This window comes from Piliocolobus tephrosceles, chromosome 5 (assembly GCF_002776525.5).
Source record: "Piliocolobus tephrosceles isolate RC106 chromosome 5, ASM277652v3, whole genome shotgun sequence".
Lineage (NCBI taxonomy): Eukaryota > Metazoa > Chordata > Mammalia > Primates > Cercopithecidae > Piliocolobus > Piliocolobus tephrosceles.
The window spans coordinates 123,900,002-123,917,821 of NC_045438.1; the positions used below are offsets into that span (position 1 = coordinate 123,900,002).

At 34.0% G+C, this 17,820-nt stretch overlaps 1 protein-coding gene across 1 annotated transcript in view; it reads left to right on the forward strand.

The window, feature by feature from the left end:
- The window catches only part of LOC113225056 (transcription initiation protein SPT3 homolog), a 108,025-nt gene that overhangs the window by 18,417 nt on the left and 71,788 nt on the right, over positions 1-17,820 (forward strand). Inside the window, exon 4 of the mRNA XM_026455477.1 lies at positions 10,363-10,473. Coding sequence (XP_026311262.1) covers positions 10,363-10,473 — 111 coding nt within the window. The remainder of the gene's footprint in view (positions 1-10,362; positions 10,474-17,820) is intronic.

Below are 17,820 nucleotides of genomic sequence, written 5' to 3' on the forward strand. Positions count from 1 at the left end.
TTGTGTTTTTGCATGTCTGGTAATTTTGAAATGTATAGTGGACATTGTGAGTCATATACATCATAGGCATTTTGGGATTCTGTTATATTCCTGTGAACATATTGTTATTATTGGTGGTGGTGGTAGTGGTGTTGGTATATGTGTTCAGCAGGGAAGTTACTTTTCTAGACTCACCTGTAAACTTTGAACTCCTCTTCAGTGGCAGCAACTAGAATGTCTTTTCATTTCTTTTTGCTTTAGTGGGATTGCATGCATTTCATACCATACAGGAAGAACTTAGAGGTTAGTAAAAGATTTGAGGAAAGCCATACATGATGGCACTTGTTATTTCAGCTACTCAGAAGGCTGAGATAGGAAGATCACTTTAGCCTGGGAGTTTGAGACTAGCCTGGGCATAGTGAGACTCCATCAGTCCCCATTCACAAAAAAAGATTTGGGTAAAATTTGTACACTCAATTTGGGGCTCCCCCTCTTTCTGTTCTATCCCTTTGGGGATTTCCTTTCTCATTCTGCACCTACTTTGATTGCCCGAACTCTGGCATCTCATTTATCAAGGATCTAAGATTGTATGTTAGCCACTCCTCTACCCACTGGATCCTGCCCTTAGACTAAAACTGTAAAGACAGGAAATTCACCCACTGACATTCCCTTCTAAAAGTACATACTACCGTTTACAGTTTCAGTCTGGTTTTGATCAGTCTTCAGTGCTTTCATATACTTGGGTTTTTTTTTAATTACCTATTCAAAGCTTGTAAGAATTTCAGCTATTGTACTCTGCAGCTCATTCAGTAACTAAAACTGTGGTAACAAAATGTTACCTACAAGACCTCTTCAGTTAATTTGATTCACAAAGTATGTGAGAATGAGCTGTAATTAACCTAGTGATATGTATACATAAATTAATTTTTTATAAGTTTTTAGAAATTCTTGACATTTTTCTCTGTATATTTAAACATTTATCCCCCGATCCTGCTGAAAACTGTTAAATTGGAGTTATTTTACAACAAAGTTTTCCTGAGGAAAGTATTATCCCAGTCTATGTCTGTATTCTCTTGAATTTGAAATTAGTGGCATCAGAATTAATAATGTTCCACTTCAAAGGCTTTAATTATTTTTCTACTCATTTATACACTTCTTTCTATTTTCTGACTTTTGCCGTATTTTGAGTTTTACTCACTGGAAACTTCAGCTGTGATGCTATAATGGTTCAAGTAATCCTGCATATAATAATAAAATTTCTACCCTCACTATGTGTATTACAAGCCAAGAGATTTGATGTATAGTTTTATCTGTAATACATAGTTATATCTGTAATACTGTTGTTGTAGCATTGGACATGTCCCATATTTTCACTCTTTCATCTATAAAATTGTGTAGGAGTCAGAAACATTTAGAATAGGCCATTCTTATGTCCCATCCAGAGATAATAATGTATGAATCCTTGAATTTAGTAAACCTCTATTATTTTTTCCTTAAACACCTTTCTGGTTTTAATTAAAGAAAAGCTTTTTTAGTCACCTATAAGGAAAACCTCATCAGACTAACAGCAGACTTCTCAGCAAAACCTTACAGGCAGGCTAGGAAATAATGGGATGGCATTTTCAAAGTACTGAAAGAAGAAAAAACTGTCAGCCAAGAATTTTGTATACAGTAAGATTAAGCTTCATAAATGAAGGAGAAATAGCTTTTCCCAGTTAAGCAAACACTGAGGGACTTCATCACACTAGTCTGACCTTACACAAAATGCTCAAAGGAGTCCTAAACATGGAAACAAAAGGTTAATATTCACCATCATACAAAGACACAAAAGTATAATTCACAGGCCTTATAAAATATCACACAAGAAGGAAGAGAAACAAATCAAATGGCAATTTGTCAGAATACCACGAAATAACAAAGACAAAAAGAAACAAAGAATTTGTCAAAGAACTAGAAAATAATTAACAATATCACAGGAGCAAAACCTCACATATCAATATTAACCTTGACATAAACAGATTAAATGCTCTACTTAAAAAATATAGATTGGCAGAATGGATAGAAAAAAAAAAGATTTAACTGTATGTTGCTTACAAAAATTCACTTTGCCTGTAAAGACATATATGGACTGAAAGTGAAATGGAGGAAAAAGATATTTCGTGCAGATAGAAAGCAAAATTGAACAGCAGTGGTTATACTTAGATAACACAGAGTTTATATCAAAAACAGAAAAAAAGACAAAGAAGGTCATTACATAATAATAAGGGAATCAATTTAGCAAGAGGCTAAAACAATTCTAAGTATATATGCACCCAACACTGGAAGGCTCCGATTCAAGAAACAAATATTACTAGACTTAAACAAATATAGACATATTACTAGACCTAAAGAGATAGACAGCAATACAGTAATAATGGGCAACTTCAACACCCCACTGACAGCATTAGTCAGATGGTTGAAACAGAAAGTCAGCAAAGACATATTGGACTTAAATTGGACTTTAGACCAAACGGACTTCAACAATCATTTACAGAACATTCTACCCAACAACTACAGAATATGCATTCTTCTTATCAGCACATGGAACATTCACCAAGATGGATATCACATGTTAGGCCACTAAACAAGTCTTAAGAGATTTTTAAAATCAAGTATCTTCTCAGACCACAGTGGAATAAATCTGTAACCAGTAACAAGAAGAACTTCAGAAAGCATAAAAATACATGGAAATTAAACAACAGGCTCTGGAATTATCATGGGATTAGTGAAGAAATTAAGACACATTAAAAGATTTTTTAAAACAAATGAAAGTGGAAATACAACACACTGAAACCTGTGGTATACAGCAGAAGCAGTGCTACAGGGAAGTTTGTAGCATTAAATGCCTTTATATCAAAAAAGCAGAAAGATCCCAAATTGATGACCTATCATTCTGTCTCAAGGAATTAGAAAGCAAGAAAATACCAAACCCAGAATTATCAGAAGAAAAGAAATAACAAAGACCTGAGCATAACTAAATAAAAATAAAGACAAAAAATACAAAAGATTAAGGAAATTAAAAGTTGGTTCTTCAAAAAGATAAACAAAATTGGTAAATTGCTAGCAAGATTAACCAGGAAGAGAGAGGATCCAAATAAAACCAGAAATGAACAAGGAGATATTACAACTGATACCACAAACATACAAAAGATTGTCACAGACTATTATGAGCAACTATACACTCACAAACTAGAAAACCTAGAAGAAATGGATAAATTCCTAGAAACATACAACCTCCCAATATTGAACCCAGAAGAAACAGAAATCCTGAATAGACCAATAACAAGTAGCAAGACTGAATCAGTAATTTAAAAATCTCCCAACAAAAAAGAGCTCAGGACCAGATGGATTCACAGCCAAATGTGTACAAAGAAGAGCTAATACCAGTCCTCCTGAACCTGCCCCAAAAAATTAAGGAGTAGGGAATTCTTCATAAATAATTATATGAGGTCATTACCATCCTGACACCAAAACCAAGCAAGGACACAACAAAAACAGAAAACTACAGACCATTATCCCTAATGAACACAGACTCCAAAATCCTCAACACTAACAAACCAAATCTACTAGCATATCAAAAAGATAATTACCATGATCAAGTGAGTTTTATACCAGGGATGCAAGGATGGTTCAACCTACCCAAATCGATAAATATAATACATTACATAAACAGAATGAAAGACAAAAATCATGATTATCTCAATAGGTACAAAAAAGCACTTGATACAATTCAGCATCCCTGCATTATAAAAACCCTCAACAAACTAGGCATAAAAGGAATATACCTCACAATAATAAAGGCCATATACTACAAACCCACAGCCAACATCTTAATGAAGTGGAAAAAGTTGAAAGCATTACCTCAAAGAACTGTAACAAGACAATGATGCCCACTTTAACCCCTCCTATTCAACATGGTACTGGAAGTCCTAACCAGAACAATAAAGCAGGAGACAGAAATAATAGTTATCCAAATTGGAAAAGAGGAAGTAAAATTACTCCTGTTTGCTGATTATATGATCTTATGTGTAGAAAAACCTAAAGATTCCACCAAAAGACTTTCAGATTTGATAAATGAATTTTAGTTTGAATATGCAAAATCATTGTACAAAAATCAGTAGTGTTTATGTTCACCGATAATCTAGCTGAGAAAGAAATCAAGAAGGCAATCCCATTTAAAGTACTATAAATAAAATAACAAAATATCTAGTAATATTTAACCAACAAAATGAAAGATCTCTACAAAGAAAACTACAAACCAGCAATGAAAGTAATTGTAGAGGATACTGACAAATGGAAAACCATCCCATGCTTATGGATCAGAAGAATTAATATCATTAAAATGATTATACTGCCCAAAGCATTGTACAGATCCAGTGTAATCTCTATCAGAATACCAACCCCATCTTTTACAGAATTAGGAAAAAAAATCCTAAAATTCATATAGAACGAAAAAAGTGCTCAAATAGGCAAAACAATCTTAAGCAAAAACAACAAAGCTGAAGACATTACATTTCCTGACTTCAGATTATACTAGGAGGCCATAATAACAAAATAGCATGGAACTGATGTAAAAATAGACACATAGATCAATGGAGGAGAGTAGGCAACCCAGAAATAAAACCGTATTTTACAGCTAACTAAATTTTGCCTAAGTTAACGAAAACATACACTGGGGAAAGGACACCCTCTTCAGAAAAAGGAGCTGGGAAATTGGATCAGCATATGCAGAAGAATGAAACTGGTCCCCTATCTCTTACCATATACAAAAATCAACTCGAGATGGAATAAAGACTTAAAGGTAAGACCTGAAACTATAAAAAAATACTCAACATAAACCTGGGGAAAACTCTTCTGGACATTGGTCTAGGTGAAGAATTCATGACTAAGACCTCAAAAGCACAGGTTAAAAAAAGAAAAACAGACAACGGGACTTAAACTAAAAAGCTACTACTGTGTGGTAAAAGAAATAAGATAGTGATAGGAGGCTGAGGCAGGAGAATCGCCTGAACCCAGGAGGCAGACGTTGCAGTAAGCTGAGATTACACCACTGCACTCCAGCCTGGGCTACAGAGTGAGACTCCGCCTCAAAAAAAAAAAAAAAAAAGATAGTGAGCAAAGAACCTGCAGAATGGGAGAAAACATTTGCAAATTATGTATCCAACAGGGGACTAACAGCCAGAATTTATAAGGAACTCAAACAGCTAAGCAGCAACAATAACAAAAAGAAACACCAAGTAATCCCGTTAAAAACTAGTCAAAGGACATGAATAGGCATTTTTTAAAATAAGACATACCGATGGCCAACATACATATAAAGAAATGCTCAGCATCGCTAATCATCAGAGAAATGCACATTAAAACCACAATGAGCTATTTTACACCAATCAGAATGGCTATTATTAAAGAGAAAATAACATGGTGAGGATATGGAGAAAAGAGAACTCATGTACACTGTTGTTGGGAGTGTAAATTTGTACAACTTCTATTGAAAACAGTATGGAATTTTTGTTGTTGTTGTTTTGTTTTTGAGATGATGTCTCGCTCTGTTACCCAGGCTGGAGTGCAGTGGCGTGATCTCGGCTCACTGCAACCTCCACCTCCCAGGTTCAAGCGATTCCCTTGCCTCAGTCTCCTGAGTAGCTGGGATTACAGGCAAGCGCCACCACACCTGGCTAATTTTAATATTTTTAGTAGAGACGGGATTTCACCACATTGGCCAGGCTGGTCTCAAACACTTGACCTCTCATGATCCACCCGCCTCGGCCTCCCAAAGTGCTGGGATTACAGGCATGAGCCACTGCGCTCGGCCAGTATAGCTATTTCTGAACTGAAGATAGAACTATCATTCAATCCAGCAATCTCATTGCCAGGTATCTAGTCAAAGGAAAAGAAATCATTACATCAAAAAGATACCTCCTCTCATATGTTTATTTGCACCCCTATTTACTTTAGCAAAGATGCAGTCAACCTAAGTTTCCATCAACAGATGAATAGGTAAAGAGAATGTGGCATGTATACACAATGAAGTAATATTCAGAAATGGAAAAGAATGGGTCAGGTGCAGTGGCTCATGCCTGTAATTCCAGAACTTTGGGAAGCTGAGGCAGGTGGATCACCTGAGGTCAGGAATTTGATACCATCCTGGCTAACGTGGCAAAACCCTGACTCTACTGATATAAAAATAGACACATAGTTCAATGGAGGAGAGTAGGTAACCCAGAAATAAAACCTTATTTTACAGCCAACTGTAAATTATGGGCCATTAGCCAGGCGCAGTGGGTGTGCCTGTAGTCCCAGCTATTTGGGTGACTTAAGCATGACAGAGGTTGCAATGAGTCGAGATCGCACCACTGTACTCCAGCCTGGGGGACAGAGCAAGATCTGTCTCAAAAAAGAAATAAGGAATGAATAATACTTTTTACGACAACATGGATGGAACTAGAGGCAATTATCTTACGTGAAACAGCCCAGAAACAAAGTCAAAATTGCATGTTCTTACTTATAAGTGAGAGCTAAATAATGTGTACACACAGAGGTAGAGTGTGGAGTGATAGACAATGGAGATTTGGAACGTTGGGAGTAAGTGGGGTAGATGATGAGAAATTACTTAATGGGTAACTATGTTACTCAGGAAATAGATATCCTAAAAGCTCTAACTTTACCACTCTGTATTCTGTGCATGTAACTTAATCACACTTGTACTGTACACATTTATACAAATAAAAGAAAAGCTTTTTCTAGTTATGTAAGAACTACATTTTAACAGTTACCATCTCAAACTTTTAAATGAGAAAATTACATATGTCGTACACTATATCCTTTGGCCAATGAATGGCCCACCTTCATGTGAAAAAAATTCTCCATAAGGATGAAATTTTGGAGGAGCTATATGTATAAGAGGAGAAAGATGATACTTCCTTGGCCAGATCACATCAACTTTTGTGGTCCGCAAAATGTGAATAATAGTAGGACTAACCTTTTAGTTGCTCTAGTCTGAGGTGAGTGTTACTTCTCTATAATTATTGAAGATTTTACATTTAGCAAAAGATCTAGTTTACCATTATAGATGTGGAAAGAATAAGATGCAATTGAATGAAATTCTAGATCCTTCTTAAACACTGACTCTGGTAAGGGGAAGGCTGAGAAAGGATAGGACACTTACCCTGCCAAGAACTTTTAAGTTGGGAGGAAAAGGCTCAGTGAGAGATCCAGGGGCAACCTAAGTTTCAGTATAACTTCCTGTACCACAGTTGAGAGTTTAAACTGCTAAGAGATTTTGTTCATTGTAAACCAGCAAAGAAAAACAGAGAGACAATAGTCAAATCCAGAAAAGATGTAGAACTCCGTATGCTATTTCAACTTCTGATACCCAGCATCAGTTTCTAGTTGAAGAGCTATTAATACAAAAATGGAAAGATACAAGAATAGAGTGTGAATGCAGCCAAGAGGAAGAGGACCTGACATATGGAGAATTTTTCCAAACAGCTAGTGCTTTTCTTAAAGAAATACAGAGTTTAGTTCCCAGAGAGATTTCTGCAAACACTTTATAAACAGGACTCAGTATTTTGTCAAATATTTGTGTTTAGTTTTTGAAAATTTAAAGAATATCCTAAAATTTGGGCCTAATCAGGATGTTAAAGATGAATTGATGTATAATGCTCTTCACATGTGTTTATAGCTGATATAAGATTATTAATAACAAATATGTACATTTTATGTTAATTCTTCTGAAACAGTTTTGAAGAATATTATGCTAGAACCACTGCTATATTAAAAATTCTAAACTTGGGATACATTTTTAATTCAAACAGATTATTAGCACCTTGATAAAGGACTAGATGTTGACAGACGAAGAGAATGTGAAGATATTTGTTGAAGTGGAAAAAAAAAACTGGGATTATAACATTTAAAGGCTTGCTTCCAGAGAACTCAATGAGCAGATCAAGAAAGTATAAAAGTGCACCTAGTAGCTTCATTATGCTAATGTTAACAGTTGCTGAATTATGGCAGATAAACCTGAAATTGGCAAAATGGAAACTCTAATGACATTTTTCACAAAATTCAATGTTTTTACTTTAATATAAGTTAATGTCACCTTTTGGCAAAAATAGCATGATTCAACCAGGCTGGCTTATGTGTCTCTATATCTTACAAATGGCAGTCACAAAGTTTTTCTAACTTACACTCCTGCCTTAGTCCATTTGGGCTGCTATAACAAAATCCTGTAAACTGGTTGGCTTATAAACAGTAGGAATGTATTTCTTACAGTTCTGGAGGCTAGGAAGTCCAAGATCAAGACATTGGCAAATTCAGTGTTTTGTGAAGGCCCACTTCCTTGTTCATAGGCAGTCATCTGTTCACCCAAACCTCACATGGCAGAAGGGGTGAGTGGTCTTTCCCTGGTCTCTTTTATAAGGGGACTAATTCCATTCATGAGAGCTCCACCCTCATGGATAAATCAATTCTCAGAGGCTTCTTATCTTAATACCATCACTTTGTGGGCTTGGATTTCAACGTACAAATTTTAGGGGAACACAAAGACTTACCATAATAAACCTCCTATTTCAGTTTTTGATCAGTGTTTCATATAATATCTTAGAGATAACTCCATAGGAGTTTGTAGGGAACTGCCTCATTCTTTCCAGTGGTTGCTTTGGTTTCTGTTTCTTTGAATGGATGTATCATAATTTATTTAACCAATCCCTCATTGATGAACATTTAGTACTACAGTAAGTATCCTTATGTATATATATTATTTTGCACCTGTGCAATATATCTGTAGGATAAATTCTTACAGGTGAGTGTGCTGAGTCAAAGAGGTTGTTCTTTTTCATTTTGATAACATTTTGCCAAATTGCTATCCATAGAGGTTGCTATCTATAGAGTTATATTCCCTACAAAGAATTATGAGTGTAAAAAATGTATTAATTATCAAAAAAGTATAGTAATGATCAGAAAAACAAATAATATTAATTGTGTGGCTACAAATGACTTCTAGACCCCAGTTATAGTAATATGCAAGTTGATTCTTTAATGTTGATGACCTGCCATCTGCTACCCACTATACTTTGAAGAGTTCCCATTTTTAACACTTAATTTGAATAACCTAATACTATTACTAGCTAACATTACCCAGGAGGCTGAGTCAGGAGGATCACTTGAGCCCAGCAGTTCAAGACCACCCTGGACATCATAGCAAGACCATATCTATAAAGAAATTAATCTTTTTTTTTTAGTAGCCAGATGTGGTGACACTTGCGTTTAGTGTCAGCTACTTCAGAGGCTAAGGCCAGAGATCACTTGAGCCCAGGAGTTTGAGGCTTCAGTGAGCTGTGATCACACCACTGCACTCCAGCCTAGGTGACAAAATGAAACATCATCTCTTTATAAAAATAAAACAATTTCCTAGCATGTGTCAGGCATTGTTCTAAGTGGTTTATGTATTTCAACTTATTTAATTTTCACAACAGTCCTACAAGCAATTATAATTGTTTTCCCAATTTACAAGTGAGGAAACTGAGACCTGAGATATTATGTATCTTGGCAGAGCTGATACCTAATCAGCTCTGATACATTATTCTGAAATTATATGTATCCAGCTCATAATAGGGCTAGGGTTTAGCCCTGTAAGTTATTTTGAAAAATCGTGCTGAACACACGTATACACATCTATAATTTCTTAAGTTTGTATTCACACTCTCATCGCGAATAATCCTTATCTTTCTTGTATTTTTTTGTGCTTGCAAACCTGCCTTTTACAGATGTGGCAAATTAAAACAGAAAGTTGTTGGTTTCATTTTTGTTTTGTCCTGAGATACCTAGAAAATTAGAAACCAAGTTGAAATGGTCTTATGACAATCCCAGGTATGATAAATAAATGTATAGCAATTTAACGTTTTTCATTTTAAGTTGATGACCCTCAAGTTATTTCAGAAATGTGCCAAAGAAGCTCCTAAGAAACATTTATAATAGTAAATGTTAACATGTTTTAAAAAAAAAAAAAAAAAAAAAAAAACTTCCTGTGGTTCTTTCAGTAAGCTTTCATGACACTTTTTATCTGCAGGCAAGTGGCTGTATTCTCCTGTTTCTTGACATGCAGACTTAGGTGAAATATTGTGGGCATAAAAATTGCATTTGGTAGGTCTGCTTGGAAGGGGTCATGTAAAAGTCATCTTTGATTTGTTAATGGAATTCTTTTTTAGATGTAGTATATGGCAGTAGTGATGTGCATCCTAAGGGAAAAACCGGTCTCTTTTGTAAAGGTTTATTTTCATATATATACACTGTAGTTCTGTTGTGTGTTTTTGATTTAGTAACAATTTATGTGTTTTTCTGTCGCAGAGCACTGCAGTCTGTGGTGTTGAGGCTCACAGCGATGCCATCCAGCCCTGCCACATCAGAGAGGCCATTCGACGCTACAGCCACAAGATTGGCCCGCTTTCCCCATTCACAGTACGTAATAACAGAGTTATAAAAAGTTATATTTATAATATGAAAGAATTTTGATTTTCAAGTGGTCAAATGAAGAAGCACTGGAATTGTTGAAAGCAATTTGTGGTGACTGTAATTTTGTTGTATAAAAGTGGCATAATTCTCTTGGGAAATGAAAGTCATTTTCATCTCTTTTTGGAAGGACACTTTTTTCTACAAAATATTATTTTCTTTCAATTACAAATTAAGTTTTTTTGTTGGGGTTTATAGTTTCTATTTTTCAAAGCTTAAGTTTATAAAACGTTATTCTGAAATTATATGTATCCAAATATTGCTAGTAGCACTTTATATTTTAAAATTGGTTAGATTGGCATTACCACTTCTATCAGATATCCTTCTCCTAAACATGCTTTTAGTTGGAAGAAGAAGAGATATTTCTTTACTGGCTTTGAAGTAAGCTGAAATGCAGACAGCCTTTTACATCTTCAAATGATTTGCAAACTTATAATCAGGGTTTTGTGTTGTTTTAATGGGGAATTGAAGACCTGATATTTCAGCAGCCTAAAGAAAGTGTGTGCAGATGTGTGTGTTTTAATTAAATGCTCATCTTATGGCCCTTTAAAAAAAAAAATCTTACTTGCGTTAAGAGGAATTTCTTCAAGTCCTACTCTATAAGGAACTAGTTCAACAGAAAGTAGAGTTTGATATACATAACTGAGGAATAGTCAGATTTACTTTTCTGGTATTCTGTTTTAACAAGCTAATGAAAATACATATGTATAACATTATATATAAACAAATGAAAAAATAAATAATAAGTGTTACATAGTATACATTTTTACCTAAGAGTAGATTTTACTATTCATAAAAGTCATGATTTTGTCTATATTATCTTTTTTCCTTATGTTTAAATAGAATGCTTTCTTTCCATTCTTTATTTTTATTAGTTTTTGTTAATTATATAGATAGATTCTCTGTGTAACAGGAAGAACATGCTTTATAAGTGTCTCCAGAAGCTCTCTGTAATGGTGATGCTTTGCACTTTTAATATTTGAAGTTCATCTTGCATAAGAACATGATTTTAATATTGCTGATTAAACCAATATATCCTTTTGCATGAATGTTTTTAGAGTCTTATAACTGAAAAGAAATAATTAAATCAAGTTTCTTTTACATGATAGGTGAAGCTGTTTTAAATGACAGGCCAAAAGGAAGATCAATATGAAAAATTATGAATGAGAAAAATAAGAGATAATTGGAAGTAAGAATTTAAAAACCAACTGAAATTGAAAAAAAAAACAATTTATAATGAAAGATTAAAAATATCAAATCCATCAATAACAGTCAAATAATGACGAATAGGTTGAGACAATGGAGGGGAAAAAGAGGAAAAAAGAGGCAGTGTTTGGTAATAATCTAGAAGCAATTAAAAGATAGCAAAGGGAAACATGATTTTTGAGAAATAACCTAAAATGGTAACTAAAAGTAATGAATAAAATTACGTAATAAAGGAAAATGTATCCAATACAAAAAGAAAACCTCCTAATCATGAAGCCTGCATTATTTCCTCAAAAAGAAGTGGCAGCTGCTTCATTCTTCAAAGTTTTTGTTTTTCAAATAGACTGGACAGATCACTTGAGAGCCATCTTGGTTGATGACATTATTTACATACATGTGTATATGTATATCTTTTCCCCCATGTCCAACCTGGTACTTATGTATTACTACTTTTACAATCTAAAACTGTAGTATTAGTGTATGATAAAAATGTACTTTAAGCTAGGTTCAGATATTGCCTAAGCTAACTTTGATCTAATAAACATAAAGAATGGGCTTTTTAAAACTGATGACACAATTTTAAAATGCTTAATTTAAATACATCTGGAAAATAAATGAGCCATGACCTGGAAGATTCAGTTAGCCACTAGTAGAGCAATCAAACAAAATGAACAGCAATTGGTAACAAACTCCACCCCAGAGGGGCATCCAAGGTGTTATTATTCCCCGGAAGGGTACCGCCACCTGGAAAGGTCTGCTCCATTATCTTCAGCTATGAGAATTTGCCCATACTACAGAGTGAATATGCCTGCACTTTTTTTTTTTTTTTTTTTTTTTTTAGACAGAGTCTTGCTCTGTTGCCCATTTTGGAGTGTGGTGGTGCAATCTCAGCTCACTGCAACTTCCGTCTCCCAGGTTCAAGCAGTTCTCCCTGCCTCAGTCTCCTGAGTAGCTGTGATTACAGGTGCCCGCCACCATGCCCAGCTACTTTTTGTAATTTTTAGTAGAATTTCACCATGTTGGCCAGGCTGGCCTTGAACTCCTGACCTCAGGTGATCCACCCACCTCGGCCTCCCAAAGTGCTGGGATTACAGGCATGAGCCACTGTGCCCAGGCTGCTTACGCTATTTTATACCATGAATTGTATGACCAGGGTGACACAGTTTCACAGTATATAATACATAAATCTTCCTTTTAAAGTTAAAAATTATCTCTTTAAAATGGGATAGATTTGTAGACTGCGTGTGTCAATAATGCAGCCACCCTGTCTTGGCTCCCACATACCTCAAGCTGCTAAAAAAAGGAGCTCGTGGTAGAAACTTACCATGATTGGGGATGCTGATGTTCAGTTCCCTAAGGTCCACTCTGAGGACCTGACATGGTACTTTAAGCTGCAGTGGGGACACTTTGCCACCTAGGCTTTGAGCTGCAGCTCCTAACAAGAGAAAAAGTATGTGGGCTGCTTCCATAGTAATCATAGATTGACACCTATATTTTCATATAGAAAGGCTGAACTGACTTGCCTCCAATGTAAAATGTACTTCGTAAATTAAAATGCCAATGAACAACTAATTTATATTTATGAAGCATAGAGATTTTGTCTTCATAGCATGTCATCCTGAATCTAGAGTTTTTGGTATATATTTAAATGAAACATCTGGTTTAGAATACCCATAACAATGTATATATATCCAGTTTCCAATAATTTGATATTGTTAATAGTTTACATGAAAACAATTCAGATAGTATATTTTAAAATCTCCTTTTAGCGAGTCATCTTTCTGTCTACTATATGACTCTGAAATAATTTTATACCAAATGACATGATCAACTTCAGAATATAATTCATTGTATGAAGAATTGTAAGTGAATATTTCACCTTAGGAATTATTTAAAATGATAAAGGAATACTTAAAGCCACATTAGCTTTAGGTATAAAGAGAAGAATACAAACAATGCTTTGAATTGTAGTAGCTCCTAGAGTAGGAAGTATACAGGGAGAATGGCATAAACATCAGTCACCTGCCACACACATGTGAACACCACATTCACGAGTGCTGTGGAGACACATGCCATCCATCCCCACTCAGCAGTTAACGACAGTACTCTCTTTGGCATATTGATTTTCATTGGTGATTTGTTTCCTTTCCGTATTCTCATTTATTCTCAATTCTACACAGAAGATAAGAGAAGGTCTTACCTTCTTAAGTAATTTTCCTAAGTCAAGCTATTTATTAGATTAAATTAAATTAAACCAGAGATAAGATTCAGGTCTTCTAACACCTAGCTTCAAACACTTTCTCCCGAAATACACACTTTTGCAACTGTCCCCACCATACCTCACTTTCTGTATACACACTCTAAAGAACCTTTAGAGAAACTAATTTTACTTTTTTGCTTCTTGTTTATCTTTCTTAATTCTAAAAATCACTTCAGATTCTCTGATCTGCAGTATTCTAGAGTGCTTTTGCAACCTAGCATGTCCTGAGTGATTTTGATGTTTGCCATCTTATATTGCGTTTTTATTCATAGTAGTTGATAATATGTGAAGTTATATTGTGTAGTGATTAAGAACTTTGATCCTGGAGCTAAATGACCAGGGTCCAAATCCCAGCCCTGCCACCTACAAGCTAAGTAGCCTTACACAGGTTTCTTCACCACTTTATGGCTGTTTCCTCATCTCTAAAGTAAGGATATTAGATTATACTTCATGATAGGATTTAAGAAGTACTAAGTACTGTGAACTTAATTAACATGTAGTAAGCTCTTAATAAATTATATTAGTAATAGTGGAAGTAGTAGTAGCTATTATCTCTTTTTTAAAAGAGATAATACAAAGTAAGCGGAAACCATCCCACTCAATCACACTCAAATGTGTGTGCACAGTACACACAGAGGGTATCTGGCTTTACTCTATAAGCCCGGAAAAAACTAAAAATTTAAATAATAATGTGGTTTGTTTATGGACTAATAGTTTATACCATTAAAATTGAAATACTATTTAAAGGTTATTGTTCCTGAAAATAAATGTTCATTTTTACTTTTTGTATTAATAACAGTTAAAGAGCATGAATTTTTTAAATCACTGATCATCATAAATAAGTCTTAGCAACTGAGTGTACATACTTACCACCCAATTTTTTGCATACCAGCTAGATTTTGCATACTAGCTCTGTGGAACAGAAATCTAAAGAACAAATGGGTGACCTCATTTATGAAGTTTCTTCAATTTCAGTGTTTGTGATTTTACATATTTTTATAAGTTATTGAAAAGGTTTTCAGAAATTGATGATCATATGTCAAAGTTGATACATTTTTTAATTACTGGGCTTATTTTTCTCAACTTTTAAAGTTTCTTCAGTTTACTCATTATGAAAGAAATGCTACTATGTTAGAAAATTATGAAACTATAGAAAAATAAAGAATAGAATAAAACTTATGTCCTAGCGATAACTACTGTCAATATATTACTACCTTTTCATCCTGCCCCTTTTCTTTGTATATTCATATTAATAATTTAGCAAAATTGAGATTATTCTAATATTGTTACTCATTTTATAGTATATTATGTAGTCCTTAAAAACATGATTTGTAATAGCTTCATAGTACACCTTATACATCTAACTGTACCTTTATTCACTTAACCATTCCATTTTGTTCTGTATTTAGGTTATAAATAGTGATAGTGGATATTCTTGTATGTAAACATTTACCCATCTATCTGGTTGTTTCCTCATGATAGATTACTAGAAGTGAAATTCCTGCATCAAAGAATCGGTCCTTTTAAGTTTCCTGATAATCTTGCCAAAATAATTCTTAGAAAACATGAGTGACTTCATAATTGTATAAGTGGTATATGAGAGTATAAACTCAAATCAGCATTGAATATTATCAGTTTTATTTTTGTCGTTTTCCAGGCAAAAATAAAGTAGCAATTATAGCAGCTAATATTTATTGAGCACCTCATGCATCATGGACTGCACTGTACTAACTCACACAGGCCTCACGACACCTTAACAAATAGAAACTATTGTTATTTTATGAATGAGAAAACTTAACAGACTGTAACTAGCCTTCCCAAGTTCACATACAGCTAGTGAGTGATAGTATACTTTTGTTTTAATTTGTATTTGATAACTAATGATATTGAACATTTTTATATATTTGCTAATAATTTGTATTTCTTTGAATTGTGATTATGTCTTTGCCATTTTTTGTAGGGCATTAGATTTACTTGTATGAATCTACTAACTTATGTGAATAAATTTTTGTAATTAAAAAACATTTGAAGACATTTATCAATTATGAACAGTAAAACTTTTTGTCAGGGTTGTTGCAGGTATTTTTCCCAATTCTCCCTTTATTAATTTTTTCTAATTTGATACTTTTTCAATAATAGGATTTTATGTTGTTAGATCTAATATTTTCCTCTATAATTTTCCATTGTCTTATGATTTAAAGAATTGTATCACCTAAGATTAAATATACACTGTATTTTTATTTTTTATTCAACTATAATTCTACATTTTTATCTAATATATGGTATGAGAGTTTCTATAATATAAAAACTAAATATCAAAATATGTCAATCAATTAAATGAGTAATCTGTCCAGTTCCTATTTATTAGGATTGCTTTATTTATCATCTATTAAATTACTACAAGCATATCTCAGATCTTTCTGTTTTCTATTCTGTATTATTTTCCAAAATTATTGGTAATGTTTTGTATGTACTACCTGAATATATAAAGAATACAATATTTAGGAAGGGCATCAGGGTCTAAAAATGGGTGTAACAAAGGTTTAAATGAATTGTCCCATCAGAAAATTCATTGGCATTTGTTTGGAAAGTATTTTTTTCACAACCTAAAAATTCAAATGCTTTTGAATGGTAATAGTAATGGTTTTAACAAAAACATTCTCAGAATTTACTTGTTCAGGTTTAGAAGTAAAAAGCATTTAGAAATTTTATGATTAGAGCATTTGGTTTTTTCTCTCAGAGAAAATACTCTGAAGGGTAGTCTGGTGTTCTCTTATGTCACAGGGAAGGTGGTCAGACATGTTTTATCTAGATCTTCACTATTTACAAGCAGTGGGTGGTACCCATGGTTACCTACTCAAGCCTAGGTTTCAATGGGAAGTGCTGTAAATTGCTGATATAAACCCAGGTCTGTAATTTTGAAAGCCAGAGAAAGGAAACTGTGTTCGCTGAGTGTGATGACATAATCCCATCTGTAATGCCTAAATCTATTTTAGTTTCTCCTGATATTCACGGTAGAAAAATGTTAACCCTCTGAACTCGCATGTTATCAGGTAACTTTCTATTGAACTAGAATAGTGAGACAATAAAATTGCTCATTTAAGCATGGTCATTAACCTGAATAATACCTTAAGTGCATCTGTAGAAACAAGTCGCTTTAGTCTTTACTCAGCTGCCTTAAATTGAGACAGAATCATAGCATTTTAAAACTGGCAAGGACTTGAGCTAGCCAGTTAGTCTGGACCTCCAAGAAGCTTTGTGATGTACCCAAGGACATGTTGCAAGTGCATGACAGAACCAACCCTAGAATCCAGCCTCCTGACACTCAGATTACTGTGGCCATTTACTTTGATGTAAATGTATTAGAGCGTACTAGAGATGTTTTCATATCATTAGTTTAGGGATGTTCATAATGGACTAATAGGGATCAAAAATATGAAAAATTTTTAAAGAATTCTCCACATTGAACTTTTAAAAACAAAAGTGTAGCATAGCAGATTGTTATGACTATTTTGACCGAGAATTTCATATTTGTGAATATTTATGTCATGAGCACATTAGATTTGTCTGCATCTTATGTGTTCAACCTGGAAAATTAAATGTCACAAAATATTAGAATAATTTTCAAATGTAAATACCAAGTAGAAATTGGGTGGAATTAAATTATATGTGTTTTTACTGGAAGTGAAAATTTTCTTAATAAATTTTTTGGGAGTACTAAATCTATTATTACAGATTAGAGCCCAAACACATGTTTGAAACTATAGGCCACTGATCCTAAGGAAAAAAAAATTAACATGTAGCATATTTATCATGTAAGAATAACCTGA